Source organism: Dendrobates tinctorius, unplaced genomic scaffold (assembly GCF_039654945.1).
Source record: "Dendrobates tinctorius isolate UK_male_01 unplaced genomic scaffold, ASM3965494v1 ptg000173l, whole genome shotgun sequence".
Classification (NCBI taxonomy): domain Eukaryota; kingdom Metazoa; phylum Chordata; class Amphibia; order Anura; family Dendrobatidae; genus Dendrobates; species Dendrobates tinctorius.
Genome location: NW_027361840.1, coordinates 9027100 through 9042500, shown reverse-complemented (window position 1 = coordinate 9042500; position 15401 = coordinate 9027100). Strand labels below are relative to the sequence as shown.

The following is a 15401-nucleotide window of genomic DNA, read 5'->3' as shown; positions in this document are numbered from 1 at the left end:
GTTTCATACTACAGATGGACAATGACCCAAAACATAAAGCCAAAGCAACCCAGGAGTTTATTAAAGCAAAGAAGTGGAATATTCTTGAATGGCCAAGTCAGTCACCTGATCTCAACCCAATTGAGCATTTCACTTGTTAAAGACTAAACTTCAGACAGAAAGGCCCACAAACAAACAGCAACTGAAAACCACCGCAGTGAAGGCCTGGCAGAGCATCAAAAAGGAGGAAACACAGCGTCTGGCGATGTCCATGAGGTCAAGACCTCAGGCAGTCATTGCCAACCAAGGGTTTTCCACCAAGTACTAGAAATGAACATTTTATTTACAATTATTTAATCTGTCCAATTACTTTTGGTCCCTTTAAAAACAGGGTGGCACATGTTAAGGAGCTGAAACTCCTAAACCCTTCATCCAATGTTAATGTGGATACCCTCAAATGAAAGCTGAAAGTCTGAACTTCAACTGCATCTGAATTGTTTTGTTTAAAATTCATTGTGGTAATGTCTAGAACCAAAATTAGAAAAATGTTGTCTCTGTCCAAATATATATGGACCTAACTGTACCTATGGCCTGTCTGCTATTCAGGACCATGAGCCCAACTATCTAGCCTCCATGATGGGAGTTGTAGTGTGGCCACAGCTGGAGAGCCACCGGTTTCAGCCGGTTCTCCTCCATTGGTTTTGTGCAGCCATTATAAATTGTATTCTGCTTTCAGTGGATAAGTTTATAAGACCTCCGCTTGCAGTCAGCGGAGAGGACGCTGCTGGTCATGTGATGGGTGCACAGGTGCATGGCTCGTCACAGTGCAGCGATCAAAGCTCCTGCGTATCCAGCACATCACCGCACAGATAATTGTTCGCTGGAGGTTTTCACTCACTGACTCCATGCAGAGATCCTGAAAACCGCGTGTACTCCATGCCGAAAGGACAGGCATTGGCTGATGCTTTACTAGGCATTGTCCACCTTGACGTCCAGATTGTGTTATTTGTTTTGGCCAGGATAAGGAAGTGATCGTCACTCTGTACAGCCGCATAACCAGGGGTCACTGAGAGGGATCCACCTGTTACCTTCAGGTGAGCTAAAGTGGACAATCCCTCCAAGAATTCTACTTTGTGTCCTCAGATCAGAGGAGAGAGGCTGCAGCCTGTCCTCTGCCCCCTCCTCATCTGTGAGCTGCAGCCTGTCCTCTGTCCGCTCCTCACCTGTGAGCTGCAGCCTGTCCTCTGTCCGCTCCTCACCTGTGAGCTGCAGCCTGTCCTCTGTCCGCTCCTCACCTGTGAGCTGCAGCCTGTCCTCTGTCCCCTCCTCATCTGTGAGCTGCAGCCTGTCCTCTCTTCACCTGTGAGCTGCAGCCTGTCCTCTGTCCGCTCCTCCCCTGTAAGCTGCAGCCTGTCCTTTGTCCTCTCCTCACCTGTGAGCTGCTGCCTGTCCTTTGTCCTCTCCTCACCTGTGAGCTGCAGCCTGTCCTCTGTCCTCTCCTCACCTGTGAGCTGCAGCCTGTCCTCTGTCCCCTCCTCATCTGTGAGCTGCAGCCTGTCCTCTGTCCGCTCCTCACCTGTAAGCTGCAGCCTGTCCTCTGTCCTCTCCTCACCTGTGAGCTGCAGCCTGTCCTCTCCTCACCTGTGAGCTGCAGCCTGTCCTCTGTCCTCTCTTCACCTGTGAGCTGCAGCCTGTCCTCTCCTCACCTGTGAGCTGCAGCCTGTCCTCTGTCCTCTCTTCACCTGTGAGCTGCAGTCTGTCCTCTGTCCTCTCCTCACCTGTGAGCTGCAGCCTGTCCTCTGTCCTCTCTTCACCTGTGAGCTGCAGTCTGTCCTCTGTTCACCTGTGAGCTGCAGTCTGTCCTCTGGCCGGTCCTCACCTGTGAGCTGCAGTCTGTCCTCTGGCCGGTCCTCACCTGTGAGCTGCAGTCTGTCCTCTGTCCTCTCTTTCACCTGTGAGCTGCAGTCTGTGCTCTGGCCGGTCCTCACCTGTGAGCTGCAGCCTGTCCTCTGTCCTCTCTTCACCTGTGAGCTGCAGCCTGTCCTCTGTTCTCTCTTCACCTGTGAGCTGCAGCCTGTCCTCTGTTCTCTCCTCACCTGTGAGCTTCAGCCTGTCCTCTGTTCTCTCCTCACCTGTGAGCTGCAGTTTGTCCTCTGGCCGGTCCTCACCTGTGAGCTGCAGCCTGTCCTCTGTTCTCTCCTCACCTGTGAGCTGCAGCCTGTCCTCTGTTCTCTCCTCACCTGTGAGCTGCAGCCTGTCCTCTGTTCTCTCCTCACCTGTGAGCTGCAGCCTGTCCTCTGTTCTCTCCTCACCTGTGAGCTGCAGCCTGTCCTCTGTTCTCTCCTCACCTGTGAGCTGCAGTCTGTCCTCTGTTCTCTCCTCACCTGTGAGCTGCAGTCTGTCCTCTGGCCGGTCCTCACCTGTGAGCTGCAGTCTGTCCTCTGTCCTCTCTTTCACCTGTGAGCTGCAGTCTGTGCTCTGGCCGGTCCTCACCTGTGAGCTGCAGCCTGTCCTCTGTTTTCTCCTCACCTGTGAGCTGCAGCCTGTCCTCTGTTCTCTCCTCACCTGTGAGCTGCAGCCTGTCCTCTGTTCTCTCCTCACCTGTGAGCTGCAGTCTGTCCTCTGGCCGGTCCTCACCTGTGAGCTGCAGTCTGTCCTCTGTCCTCTCTTTCACCTGTGAGCTGCAGTCTGTGCTCTGGCCGGTCCTCACCTGTGAGCTGCAGCCTGTCCTCTGTTCTCTCCTCACCTGTGAGCTGCAGTCTGTCCTCTGTTCTCTCCTCACCTGTGAGCTGCAGTCTGTCCTCTGGCCGGTCCTCACCTGTGAGCTGCAGTCTGTCCTCTGTCCTCTCTTTCACCTGTGAGCTGCAGTCTGTGCTCTGGCCGGTCCTCACCTGTGAGCTGCAGCCTGTCCTCTGTTCTCTCCTCACCTGTGAGCTGCAGCCTGTCCTCTGTTCTCTCCTCACCTGTGAGCTGCAGCCTGTCCTCTGTTCTCTCCTCACCTGTGAGCTGCAGTCTGTCCTCTGGCCGGTCCTCACCTGTGAGCTGCAGCCTGTCCTCTGGCCGGTCCTCACCTGTGAGCTGCAGCCCATCTCCAGGTCTCTAGCAGGACGGGCATTGCTGTGTGGTGCCCGCTGTCAGCCAGTTTGCTTTTTCACCTCATTACTTTTTTTTTTTTCTTTTCGATTCCTTGTTTTTGTGGTTTGAGGTTTTTCTCATGTATTTTTATATTATGGTTCCGTCATCTTATTGTTCTCTGTACTTGTATTGATCGCAGCGTCGGCTGGATTTACACTGCGCTTTTATCGGCGTTCCCTGGAGTGCTGTCTCCTGATAATCTGGCAGTGTAGAGTGGGGTTCACCCTGAACGATCTCCTGTGTTACACGACCGCGGATTGCCTCATTTCTGGTGAAATTTTGACTTGCCATACTTAAAAATCATCATTCTCGGCAGCACATCGCTCTGTGTAGCCAGTATGTGCTGCCGAGAACCGTGACAGACTAACCAGTATGTGCTGCCGAGAACCGTGACAGACTAACCAGTATGTGCTGCCGAGAACCGTGACAGACTAACCAGTATGTGCTGCCGAGAACCATGACAAACTAACCAGTATGTGCTGCCGAGAACCATGACAAACTAACCAGTATGTGCTGCCGAGAATCGTGACAAACTAACCAGTATGTGCTGCCGAGAACCGTGACAAACTAACCAGTATGTGCTGCCAAGAACCGTGACAGACTAACCAGTATGTGCTGCCAAGAACCGTGACAGACTAACCAGTATGTGCTGCCGAGAACGTGACAAACTAACCAGTATGTGCTGCCGAAAACCATGACAAACTAACCAGTATGTGCTGCCGAAAACCATGACAAACTAACCATTATGTGCTGCCGAGAACCGTGACAAACTAACCAGTATGTGCTGCCGAGAACCGTGACAAACTAACCAGTATGTGCTGCCGAGAACCGTGACAAACTTTGTGCACAGAAAGAACCAACTATTACCGATCATTCTGTGCACAGAATGTGACTGGAGTTTGACCAGATTGTCCTCCAGAGTCTCCAACCGCCCCGACGTCTCCACCATGTCGTCTTTCTTCACTTAAACTGTTCGTTTGCATTAATAATTCTTTTTTTTTTTTCTGGTACTGCTTTACGTTTAGGCGGCCGTGCTCGTCACATCTCAGGTGGTAACATTGCACTCGGAGGTCGTGACATGATGAACTTGTTGTACAATGTCGGATTTGTACATGATCGTCTGTGGTGCCGAGCCGCTGCGGCATTATGTCTCCCCCTAGTGGACAAATTAGGATGTAAAACAAGGAGCAATCATAGACTTCATGTCATCCTGAGCGCATACTGCCCCCTAGTGGATAAGGATGTGAGGCGGGGACATCTATCACAATTACATTGGAATACAGCACCCCCTGGTGGACATATTCTGATGAAAAATTTAAACTGATTCAGAATTTAATGAAAAAAATGTATTGGAGAAATTGTAGCAAAAGAAATGCAAATGAGACCATAGATAGAGGAAAGTATTTGGATCTTGACTGCCCCTTTAAGTCAAAGCTTCAAACAAAAACATAAAATCGTATGAAGAAAAAAAAAACATTTTAAAGGGGCAGTACGTAATTTCCAGTGATACTGATGACCTGCATCTCTGTGTTCGGGGAAGGATGCCTCCACTCTCAGGACACAGGTTGTCATGGTGCTGGCGGTGCGCTCACTTGTGGTGGTTTTGTTGCACATAGCAGAGGAAGTGTTGCGCTGCCTCCGGTGACTCTGCATTTCCTGATGTTTGGTTCTTACTCTTCTGAGTCTCGCTGGAGGGCTGACAACTCTTCAGCTTGTGCCCCCGATCCTGTGACATTTCCTCCCCCCATGGTTCGGAGGAATGTTTTTTTCTAACATGGCCGCCAGGGTAATGGCGCCCTGTGACTGGATGATAACACTACGACCTGAGCAGGTAACTGACTACGTGTGATGAGACTGTACTGACGTGTTGGATCCTGGGGATAGCGGGATATTCCCAGTAATGGCGCCCTGTGACTGTACGATAACGCTACGACCTGAGCAGGTAACTGACTACGTGTGATGATACTGTACTGACTTGTGGGATCCTGTGGATAGCGGGATATTCCCAGCAATGGCGCCCTGTGACTGGGTGATAACGCTACGACCTGAGCAGGTAACTGACTACGTGTGATGATACTGTACTGACTTGTGGGATCCTGTGGATAGCGGGATATTCCCAGCAATGGCGCCCTGTGACTGGGTGATAACGCTACGACCTGAGCAGGTAACTGACTACGTGTGATGATACTGTACTGACGTGTTGGATCCTGGGGATAGCGGGATATTTCCAGTAATGGCACCCTGTGACTGTACGATAACGCTACGACCTGAGCAGGTAACTGACTACGTGTGATGATACTGTACTGACTTGTGGGATCCTGGGGATAGCGGGATATTCCCTGTAATGGCACCCTGTGAGTGTACGATAACGCTACGACCTGAGCAGGTAACTGACTACGTGTGATGATACTGTTCTGACATGTGGGATCCTGTGGATAGCGGGATATTCCCAGTAATGGCGCCCTGTGACTGGATGATAACGCTACGACCTGAGCAGGTAACTGACTACGTGTGATGATACTGTACTGACGTGTTGGATCCTGGGGATAGCGGGATATTCCCAGTAATGGCACCCTGTGACTGTACGATAACGCTACGACCTGAGCAGGTAACTGACTACGTGTGATGATACTGTTCTGACATGTTGGATCCTGGAGAAAGCGGGATATTCCCAGTAATGGCGCCCTGTGACTGGATGATAACACTACGACCTGAGCAGGTAACTGACTACGTGTGATGATACTGTACTGACGTGTAGGATCCTGTGGATAGCGGGATATTCCCAGTAATGGCGCCCTGTGACTGGATGATAACACTACGACCCGAGCAGGTAACTGACTACGTGTGATGATACTGTACTGACGTGTGGGATCCTGTGGATAGCGGGATATTCCCAGTAATGGCGCCCTGTGACTGGACGATAACGCTAAGACCTGAGCAGGTAACTGACTACGTGTGATGATACTGTACTGACGTGTGGGATCCTGTGGATAGCGGGATATTCCCAGTAATGGCGCCCTGTGACTGGATGATAACACTACGACCTGAGCAGATAACTGACTACGTGTGATGATACTGTTCTGACGTGTGGGATCCTGGGGATAGCGGGATATTCCCAGTAATGGCGCCCTGTGACTGGATGATAACACTATGACCAGAGCAGGTAACTGACTACGTGTGATGATACTGTACTGACGTGTAGGATCCTGTGGATAGCGGGATATTCCCAGTAATGGCGCCCTGTGACTGGATGATAACACTACGACCCGAGCAGGTAACTGACTACGTGTGATGATACTGTACTGACGTGTAGGATCCTGTGGATAGCGGGATATTCCCAGTAATGGCGCCCTGTGACTGGATGATATCACTACGACCCGAGCAGGTAACTGACTACGTGTGATGATACTGTTCTGACGTGTTGGATCCTGGAGAAAGCGGGATATTCCCAGTAATGGCGCCCTGTGACTGGATGATAACACTACGACCTGAGCAGATAACTGACTATGTGTGATGATACTGTTCTGACGTGTGGGATCCTGGGGATAGCGGGATATTCCCAGTAATGGCGCCCTGTGACTGGATGATAACACTATGACCTGAGCAGGTAACTGACTACGTGTGATGATACTGTACTGACGTGTAGGATCCTGTGGATAGCGGGATATTCCCAGTAATGGCGCCCTGTGACTGGATGATAACACTACGACCCGAGCAGGTAACTGACTACGTGTGATGATACTGTACTGACGTGTAGGATCCTGTGGATAGCGGGATATTCCCAGTAATGGCGCCCTGTGACTGGATGATATCACTACGACCCGAGCAGGTAACTGACTACGTGTGATGATACTGTTCTGACGTGTTGGATCCTGGAGAAAGCGGGATATTCCCAGTAATGGCGCCCTGTGACTGGATGATAACACTACGACCTGAGCAGGTAACTGACTACGTGTGATGATACTGTACTGACGTGTAGGATCCTGTGGATAGCGGGATATTCCCAGTAATGGCGCCCTGTGACTGGATGATAACACTACGACCCGAGCAGGTAACTGACTACTTGTGATGATACTGTTCTGACGTGTGGGATCCTGTGGATAGCGGGATATTCCCAGTAATGGCGCCCTGTGACTGGATGATAACACTACGACCTGAGCAGGTAACTGACTACGTGTGATGATACTGTACTGACGTGTTGGATCCTGGGGATAGCGGGATATTCCCAGTAATGGCGCCCTGTGACTGGATGATAACACTACGACCTGAGCAGGTAATTGACTACGTGTGATGATACTGTACTGACGTGCGAGATCCTGAGGATAGCGGGATATTCCCAGTAATGGCGCCCTGTGACTGGATGATAACACTACGACCTGAGCAGGTAATTGACTACGTGTGATGATACTGTACTGACGTGTTGGATCCTGGGGATAGCGGGATATTCCCAGTAATGGCCGCCATCTTTTGTGATTTAGGATTTTTTGTGCTTTTTTGCTCTGGTTTTTCGCTCTTGAATCCAGTCTATATCTCTGTTACTACTAAGGCTGACAACTATGGCCGCTTTAAAGGGATGGTCCACCCCTGACATATGGTTACTCAGATGGCCTCAGCAGATCCGCGGTAATTGGTCATTATATATACAGAGTTATATATATTCTGTACGTTTTCACTTTTCCCCATTGTTCGCCACGTGACCGTTCCTGACAACCGAAGGGACATGATAATAGCAATAGGAGTCTGACAACTAATTGCTGACATCTTGCGCCGCCCTGTCATAATAACCCCTGCACATTTCTCCCCCAGTTGGGTCAATGTCTCCTTCGCAGTTCTCCGCTATAGTTAATAGGATTATGGCTGGAAAGTGCTCAAAGTGCAGTTTCCCAATATCTGGGAACCATGGCCGGAGTCCTCTGCTCTTCTGTCACAGGTCATCAGGGTGACCTGCGGAGCCGCTGGGTGTAGGGTTGGCATTTCCCATGGCCGGCAGAGGCTGCGGTCACGTACAGGCGATCATCTCGTCACAGCCGGGTAAATATGATGTTGCGGTGCCTGGCTGTGAGGTCCTGAGTGTGGGGAGGGCTGCAATCTCTGCTTGCTGTCAGTGGCTGAGATCACTTGTTGCACAGCCCGCCCAGCTGGGGAGTGGATACAGATGGATTCAGAGGATACAATGTATCAGGACTCTGTGCAGGGTTACTGGCACTCAATGCAGAGATCCTGAAAATGGGGAACAATTGGAACAAGTGTAACAGAAAGCGGCGACACTTCTGGTATATAAATGCCCCCTAAGGCTTTGTGCACACGGAGCGGAATGGCAGCAGATTTTTTTGCACCAAAAAATTATGTTAGCAGGAAAATAGCTACAAGAAATAGTTTTTGATGCATTTTTACATGGATTTTACTTTTTTTGTGTTTATTCTGTATTCATTTGCGTTAAAAACACTGAAAAAAGTGACTTTTTTGGCAAAAAAAAACCCCAGAGTAAATGCAGTTGTGAGGAACCTGCTGCGGATTTTGAAATCTTGGTTCATTATTCCTGTGAATTTTTCAATCCAGATTTCGAAATCTGCGGCTAAAACGTCGGCTTCTTACACCAGCGGCTTCTGCCGCCGTCCTCGTACGTGAAGATCCGTCCAGACACTGCACCAAATGGAGAGGCTGCGTTTCGCCCCAGGGTGTGAACATTGCACGGAGCGACGGGCTGTTCTGTTCAGTCATGAACTGAGGTTTCTTCTCATTCTACTTTGTTTTATTTTTATCATTTGATGACTTTTTAGCATTTTGTTATTTTTCGCTCCATGGAGTCGTCTTTTTGCTTCACTTGTAAAACGTTTTATAAGATTATCTAATGGAAAAACAAGCCCCAGCTCTGTGAGTGAGCGGCTGTGATAAGACGTGCGGTGACCGATCCGGCAGATAACGGCGCCGCGTGACATCACGTTAGTTTGTCTTTGTGGCTGATGTTTGGGGACAATGTCTCCACATGTTGCTGCATCCGGGCTTTGATCTGGTCAGGAGCCGCGTCTTGGGCCTCCACCGTCCATCCTTTACGCAGGGGTTTACTCTAGGACAAGTCACCGCAACCTGTGACCCTCTAGCTGTTGTAAAACTACAACTCCCAGCATGCCCTAACGACCTGCGGCATGGTGGGAGACGTACTTCCACATCAGCTGGTGTTCTTTAGATGGCTGACCGCGTCTCTAGGAAAGCGCAAAGCCAAATTTTCCTTTTCCCTTTCCTGAGCGGGGGTGGGCATGTTCAGCAGGGGCGGTACTATTTTTTTTTTTGTGTGCTCACCTTTTCCGCTCTCCTTTCTGCAGACACACTTGTTGTTATGACATCTGAAGTGACCTGTTCTTTAATGAATTTAAACACAGTAGGTCACTTTAACCCTTAATGGCCCCCTAATCTTTCAAAATGTGAAAAATGTCAGAAATAATTCCTGTAGGTAGAGAACGAGTGCCGAGCCTCACCCCTGGGATGTAGCCGTCTGCGGCGCCTCAGGAGCCCCGTGTGTACGCCGTGAAGCGAGATATTCGATCTCCGCCGGCTGAAGAGAGATTTCTGCTGAAATACAAATTCTTAGAGGAGAAAATTGTGACCTTTTAAAATCCCTGACGCTGCAGCGGCTCACAGGTTGGTCGTTCCTGCAGGGGGGGGATCAGCGTGGCTGTGATTGCAGCTCCCACCCAGCATTACCAGATTCCTGAGCGGCAGATCTGCTCAGCTATGGTAAAATATGGCATGGGAAAGAAATAATGCTGCCGGACCAGGCGTGTGTGTACCTTTAAATATTGCGAAACGCGTCGCTGAGGCCGTCTATCTGTAGGCGGCCATCAGCGCCACCTGATTTTGAAGTTAGCATCTTAAATGAAAAATTATGAAATACCAAACATGACGACACCCCGTCTTCCCCGCTCGTTCCCAGGAAAGCGTTCTGTAATCGCGATGTACACGGGATGGGAAATCGAGACAGAAGTGAAGTAAGAGCGAGGTCTCGGCAGGATTTCCTCTTTGCATCATCGATAGAACTTACCGGCACCAAAGTCATATTTTTTGTTTTCGATTTGAGGGGGCTGTGAACACAAGGGGTTAATGTTGCGCTCCGCGGAGGCCGAGAGCCTCTGATTTTCGCCTATGGGGATGGCTCCTGTGGAATCCTCCTCAGAGCTTCGGCGTCCCCCTGTCCCATCGGCCGCAGTGTTATTGGTTATTATTACTTATAACTCGAATCACATTGGGCAGGAGGTGGTCGCCATATTGGGGGTCCTGGTTTATGGGGGGCTGCTTCTTAATTGATGCCTTCTTCTTACAGAAAGACCTGAATTACCTGCAGCAATGGCTAGAAGCTTTTGTCACCAACTTTGAGAAGATCATCACCGTGAACACGCTGGAGCCTAGAAGGTAGGAAAGCAGGGTGACTGCCATGTCTTATCCTCCAATCACCTCCAGAGCTGCAGTCACTATTCTGTAGTCCCATTGTGTCTTATCCACCAGTCACCTCCAGAGCTGCAGTCACTATTCTGCTGTTGCATCGTGTCTTATCCACCAGTCACCTCCAGAGCTGCAGTCACTATTCTGCTGTTGCATCGTGTCTTATCCACCAGTCACCTCCAGAGCTGCAGTCACTACTCTGTTACATCGTGTTTAATCCTCCAGTCACCTCCAGAGCTGCATTCACTATTCTGCTGTTACATTGTGTCTTATCCACCAGTCACTTCCAGAGCTGCAGTCACTATTCTGTTACATTGTGTCTTGTCCTCCAGTCACCACCAGAGCTGCAGTCACTATTATGCTGTAACATTGTCTTATCCAGCAGTCACCTCCCTAGCTGCAGTCACCATTCTGTTGTTACATTATGTCTTATCCTCCAGTCACCTTCAAAGCTGCAGTCACTATTCTGCTGTTAAATTGTATCTTATCCTCCAGTTACCACCAGAGCTGCAGTCACTGTTCTGTTGTTTCATTGTGTCTTATCCACCTGTCACCTCCAGAGCTGCAGTCACTCTTCTGCTGTTACATCGTGTCTTATCCTCCAGTCACCTCCAGAGCTGCAATCACTATTCTGTTACATCGTGTCTTATCCTCCAGTCACCTCCAGAGCTGCAATCACTATTCTGTTACATTGTGTCCTCCTCCAGTCACCTCCAGAGCTGCAGTCACTATTCTGCTGTTACAGCTTGTCTTTTCTTCCAGTCACCTCCAGAGCTGCAATCACCATTCTGCTGTTACAGCTTGTCTTTTCCTCCAGTCACCTCCAGAGCTGCAATCACCATTCTGCTGTTACAGCTTGTCTTTTCCTCCAGTCACCTCCAGAGCTGCAGTCACTAATCTGCTGTTACAGCTTGTCTTTTCCTCCAGTCACCTCCAGAGCTGCAGTCACTATTCTGCTGTTACAGCTTGTCTTTTCCTCCAGTGACCTCCAGAGCTGCAATCACCATTCTGCTATTACATCATGTCTTATCCTCCGCTATTACATCATGTCTTATCCTCCAGTCACCTCCAGAGCTGCAATCACCATTCTGCTGTTACAGCTTCTTTTCCTCCAGTCACCTCCAGAGCTGCAGTCACTATTCTGCTGTTACAGCTTGTCTTTTCCTCCAGTCACCTCCAGAGCTGCAATCACCATTCTGCTATTACATCATGTCTTATCCTCCAGTCACCTCCAGAGCTGCAGTCACTCTTCTGCTATTACATTGTGTCTTATCCTCCAGTCACCTCCAGAGCTGCGGTCACTATATTATGCTGTTGCGTCATTAAGCTGGTGTTTTTCCTTCCAGGCCCGAGGACTCTTCGTCAGAGATCCCGGTGTTGCCCAGAGAGGTTCTTAAGGTCCTGAGCCAGCAGCTTGGTGTGTGTGCGGAGGATATTGGCTCTGACGTCAGCGTGAACCAGGCACTTCTCCTCCTCAAGTTCTTCATCATCATCAGCAGGTGCGGGGGGCGATGGTATAGGAAGCACCCTGATCGGGGGTCCCTGGGCGGTCATTCAGGCCTCATTGGCGCTCTCAGCTGAGAGTCTCCCGTCCGGGCCGCCGGCACCGCTCTGGCCCCTTGTCTCCCTGGGGCGTCCCCAGCGTGAGCGGATCCCAGTTATAAATATCTCTCCCGCCTGTGTAATGATGCAGGAGGCGGGGGCGACCGCGGTTTTCTGCGAGCCCCCCACCTTCTGCTCACTGTGAGAGCTCAGGACCCTTCAGTTACCATGGTAACCAATTCCATCATGGCTGCAGGATTTTAGGACAGAAAAGGGGAGAAGTTCGGGACAGGTGTATCCTCCACATTGGCCTGCAGCCCCCCCATCATATGGGGCAGGGGACTTCTGTAAATGAAGGGTCCCCATGGACGGCCGCACTGCAGCCCCCAAGAAATTTGGGAAACCCCCCCCCAGCGAAGAAATATAAGAGCAATTTGTACCAATCCCGCAGCCATGCGGCGTATCCCATGATGCATCATTCCCGGTCACATTTTTATACATTTTCCTATTGTGGGTGGAGCTTAGTAGTCACATGACCGTCCAGATGGGACCAAAAATTCTGCAAGTGTCTGATGGGCCCATCCGCCTCTTGGCGAGATTTCCATGTCGCCCTTCCAATGACGTGCCAAGGAATCCACTGCAGAAAAGGCTAAAGGATTCCATGTGGACTTTGTAGCAGATTCCGGGTGCTGAAATATCTGCAGCGCCTCTGACCTGTGTGACCGTGGCCCAGTCGCTGGCATGGAAAATGGCGTCCAGGAGAGCACCGTCCCTGACACGAGGCTCATACAGGCGCAGAGGGAGGAGGGTGGGGCGTCTCTAAATCACGGTGACCCCTCCGGCTATAATTTGGCTGTCAGGCGCCGTAGCCGCCATGTTTTCTCACTGACTTCTGGCTTCTTGCAGGAATTTGGAGAATGTGGAAAAGGAGCGGACGCCGGTGTTCGTTTGCGAGGTCATTCATCTCTTAACCGCATCTACGGTCAAGGTAAAAATGTCACATGTTATAGATGTTATTTTTGTTAATATTCCGGGTCATTAGAATGCTTCCTTTTCCTCCCCTGTAGCTAAAGAGTCCGGCACATGAAGAGGAGCTGCGAGCGCAGCGCTCGCTGACTGAGAGCGTCACCATCTACGCCCTGCACCTCTGTGAATGCCTTTTCGATCCGTACCAGACGTGGAGGAGACAGCAGGGAGGGTGGGTGCAGATTGGGGTCCTGCGGAGCGCGGCGGATGACTGGAGATATTGCCCACTGACGGTGATTTTTATATTTTGCTCTGTTTTTTTTCTTAGGGAAATTGTGAGCGCAAAAGAAAAGAGTAAATATAAGTTCTCCCCCGCCGCTCTGCCCCCAGAGTTCTGCAGCTTCTTTCATGGTAAGGCGCAGAATAGAGTGCTGGGGGGAGGGGGGTCAACATGGCGTCAGAACTTCCCAGGTTTGGAGTGGCTGATAACTTAGAGCAGTAGCTTACATAAAGTTTATTATTTCTTGTAGACGCCTTTCACAATGGAGATCATCTTCCTGACTCGGTCAAATTACGTCTGGTCCATCTGTTCGGAGCCATCATCACCGGCTCTAAGGTGAGAGTCTGCCATGTTTTTTCATGGATATGAAGACTCGGATTCTTGGGACAACGCATAGGGCCACTACTGTCCTCTCTGTACCGCTCCGCCATCTTGTACTGGGGCAGCTATCAATGACAAAAAATGTAGGCCTGTAAGGCTAGAAGCTTTCATTTCCTTATCTATAGTGTCCATAGCAACCAGTCGGGGTTCAGCACTCAGATTCTGGACCTCAGTGTCCATAGCAACCAGTTGGGGTTTAGCACTCAGATTCTGGACCTCAGTGTCCATAGCAACCAGTCAGGGTTTAGCGCTCAGATTCTGAACCTCAGTGTCCATAGCAACCAGTTGGGGTTTAGCACTCAGATTCTGGACCTCAGTGTCCATAGCAACCAGTCAGGGTTTAGCGCTCAGATTCTGAACCTCAGTGTCCATAGCAACCAGTTAGGGTTTAACATTCAGTTTCTGGACCTCAGTGTCCATAGCAACCAGTTAGGGTTTAACATTCAGTTTCTGGACCTCAGTGTCCATAGTAACCTGTTAGGATTTAGCGCTCCGTTTCTGGAGCTCATTGTCCATAGCAACCAGTCAGGGTTTAGATCTCAGTTTCTGGACCTCAGTGTCCATAGCAACCAGTCAGGGTTTAGCGCTCAGATTCTGGACCTCAGTGTCCGTAACAACCAGTCAGGGTTTAGCGCTCTGTTTCTGGAGCTCATTGTCCATAGCAACCAGTCAGGGTTTAGATCTCAGTTTCTGGACCTCAGTGTCCATAGCAACCAGTCAGGGTTTAGCGCTCAGATTCTGGACCTCAGTGTCCGTAACAACCAGTCAGGGTTTAGCGCTCTGTTTCGGGACCTCAGTGTCCATAGCAACCTATTAGGGTTTAGCGCTCATTTTCGGGACCTCAGTGTCCATAGCAACCAGTTAGGGTTTAATGCTCAGTTTCTGGACCTCAGTGTTCATAGTAACCTGTTGGGTTTAGCGCTCAGTTTCTAGACCTCAGTGTCCATAGCAACCTGTTAGGGTTTAGTGCTCAGTTTCTGAACCTCCTTTTCCATAGCAACCAGTCGGGGTTTAGCACTCAGATTCTGGACCTCAGTGTCCATAGCAACCAGTCAGTAAGAAAAAGATGCTCGGGTTGCCAAGGACACTGAATCCCAGAAGCTGTCAGAAAAAGTCTGCTAAAATTTGGTTGCTGGGGTTGGAAAAAGTTAAAAGCTCCAATCTTGTTGACACACTGCGCGTGATAACGTAATAAGAGCTGAATGTTGGTTGCTATGGACATAGATTCGCTGAACTCTGGTTGTTATGGACATAGATGTGCTGAACTCTGGTTGCTATGGAAACGGTGGTTGAGAAGATGACAGCTGGACACTGTTGCCACTGGCAGCATGATTTTGAATATTAATGCTACTCTGGTTGTTAGGGGCAACACCTATATTTTTATCGAGGCCCCATTAAAGGGGATGTGGTCTTTTCATGATCCATTTTCGTATGTCCCTTTAGATTGCGGGTCCCCTGTCATGGTCGCACTTTTACTAAATTCTGATCTGCCAAAATTGGTCTACCTGTGTCCTTCCATTCATACTTCATATCCCGAGGACAGATGTGATCACAGGGGTTCCCCTCGTCCGCCATAGTAACTGGGGGTTTCCACAGGGGACACTCCCTTTAATGAGCCCCAGTTTATGACTGATTGTTGATAAATGTAGAAATCCCCTGTAAGCACAGTTTGTGGTGATTT

At 49.9% G+C, this 15401-nt stretch overlaps 1 protein-coding gene across 3 annotated transcripts in view; it reads left to right on the top strand.

Annotated features, from left to right (window-relative positions):
• The window catches only part of NBEAL2 (neurobeachin like 2), a 106566-nt gene that overhangs the window by 43652 nt on the left and 47513 nt on the right, over nt 1-15401 (top strand). For all 3 annotated transcript variants that reach the window (XM_073551162.1, XM_073551161.1, XM_073551160.1), the window contains exons 2-7: nt 10433-10521; nt 11898-12050; nt 13000-13081; nt 13161-13291; nt 13388-13470; nt 13590-13675. In XM_073551162.1, the coding sequence (XP_073407263.1) occupies nt 10433-10521; nt 11898-12050; nt 13000-13081; nt 13161-13291; nt 13388-13470; nt 13590-13675 (624 nt within the window). The remainder of the gene's footprint in view (nt 1-10432; nt 10522-11897; nt 12051-12999; nt 13082-13160; nt 13292-13387; nt 13471-13589; nt 13676-15401) is intronic.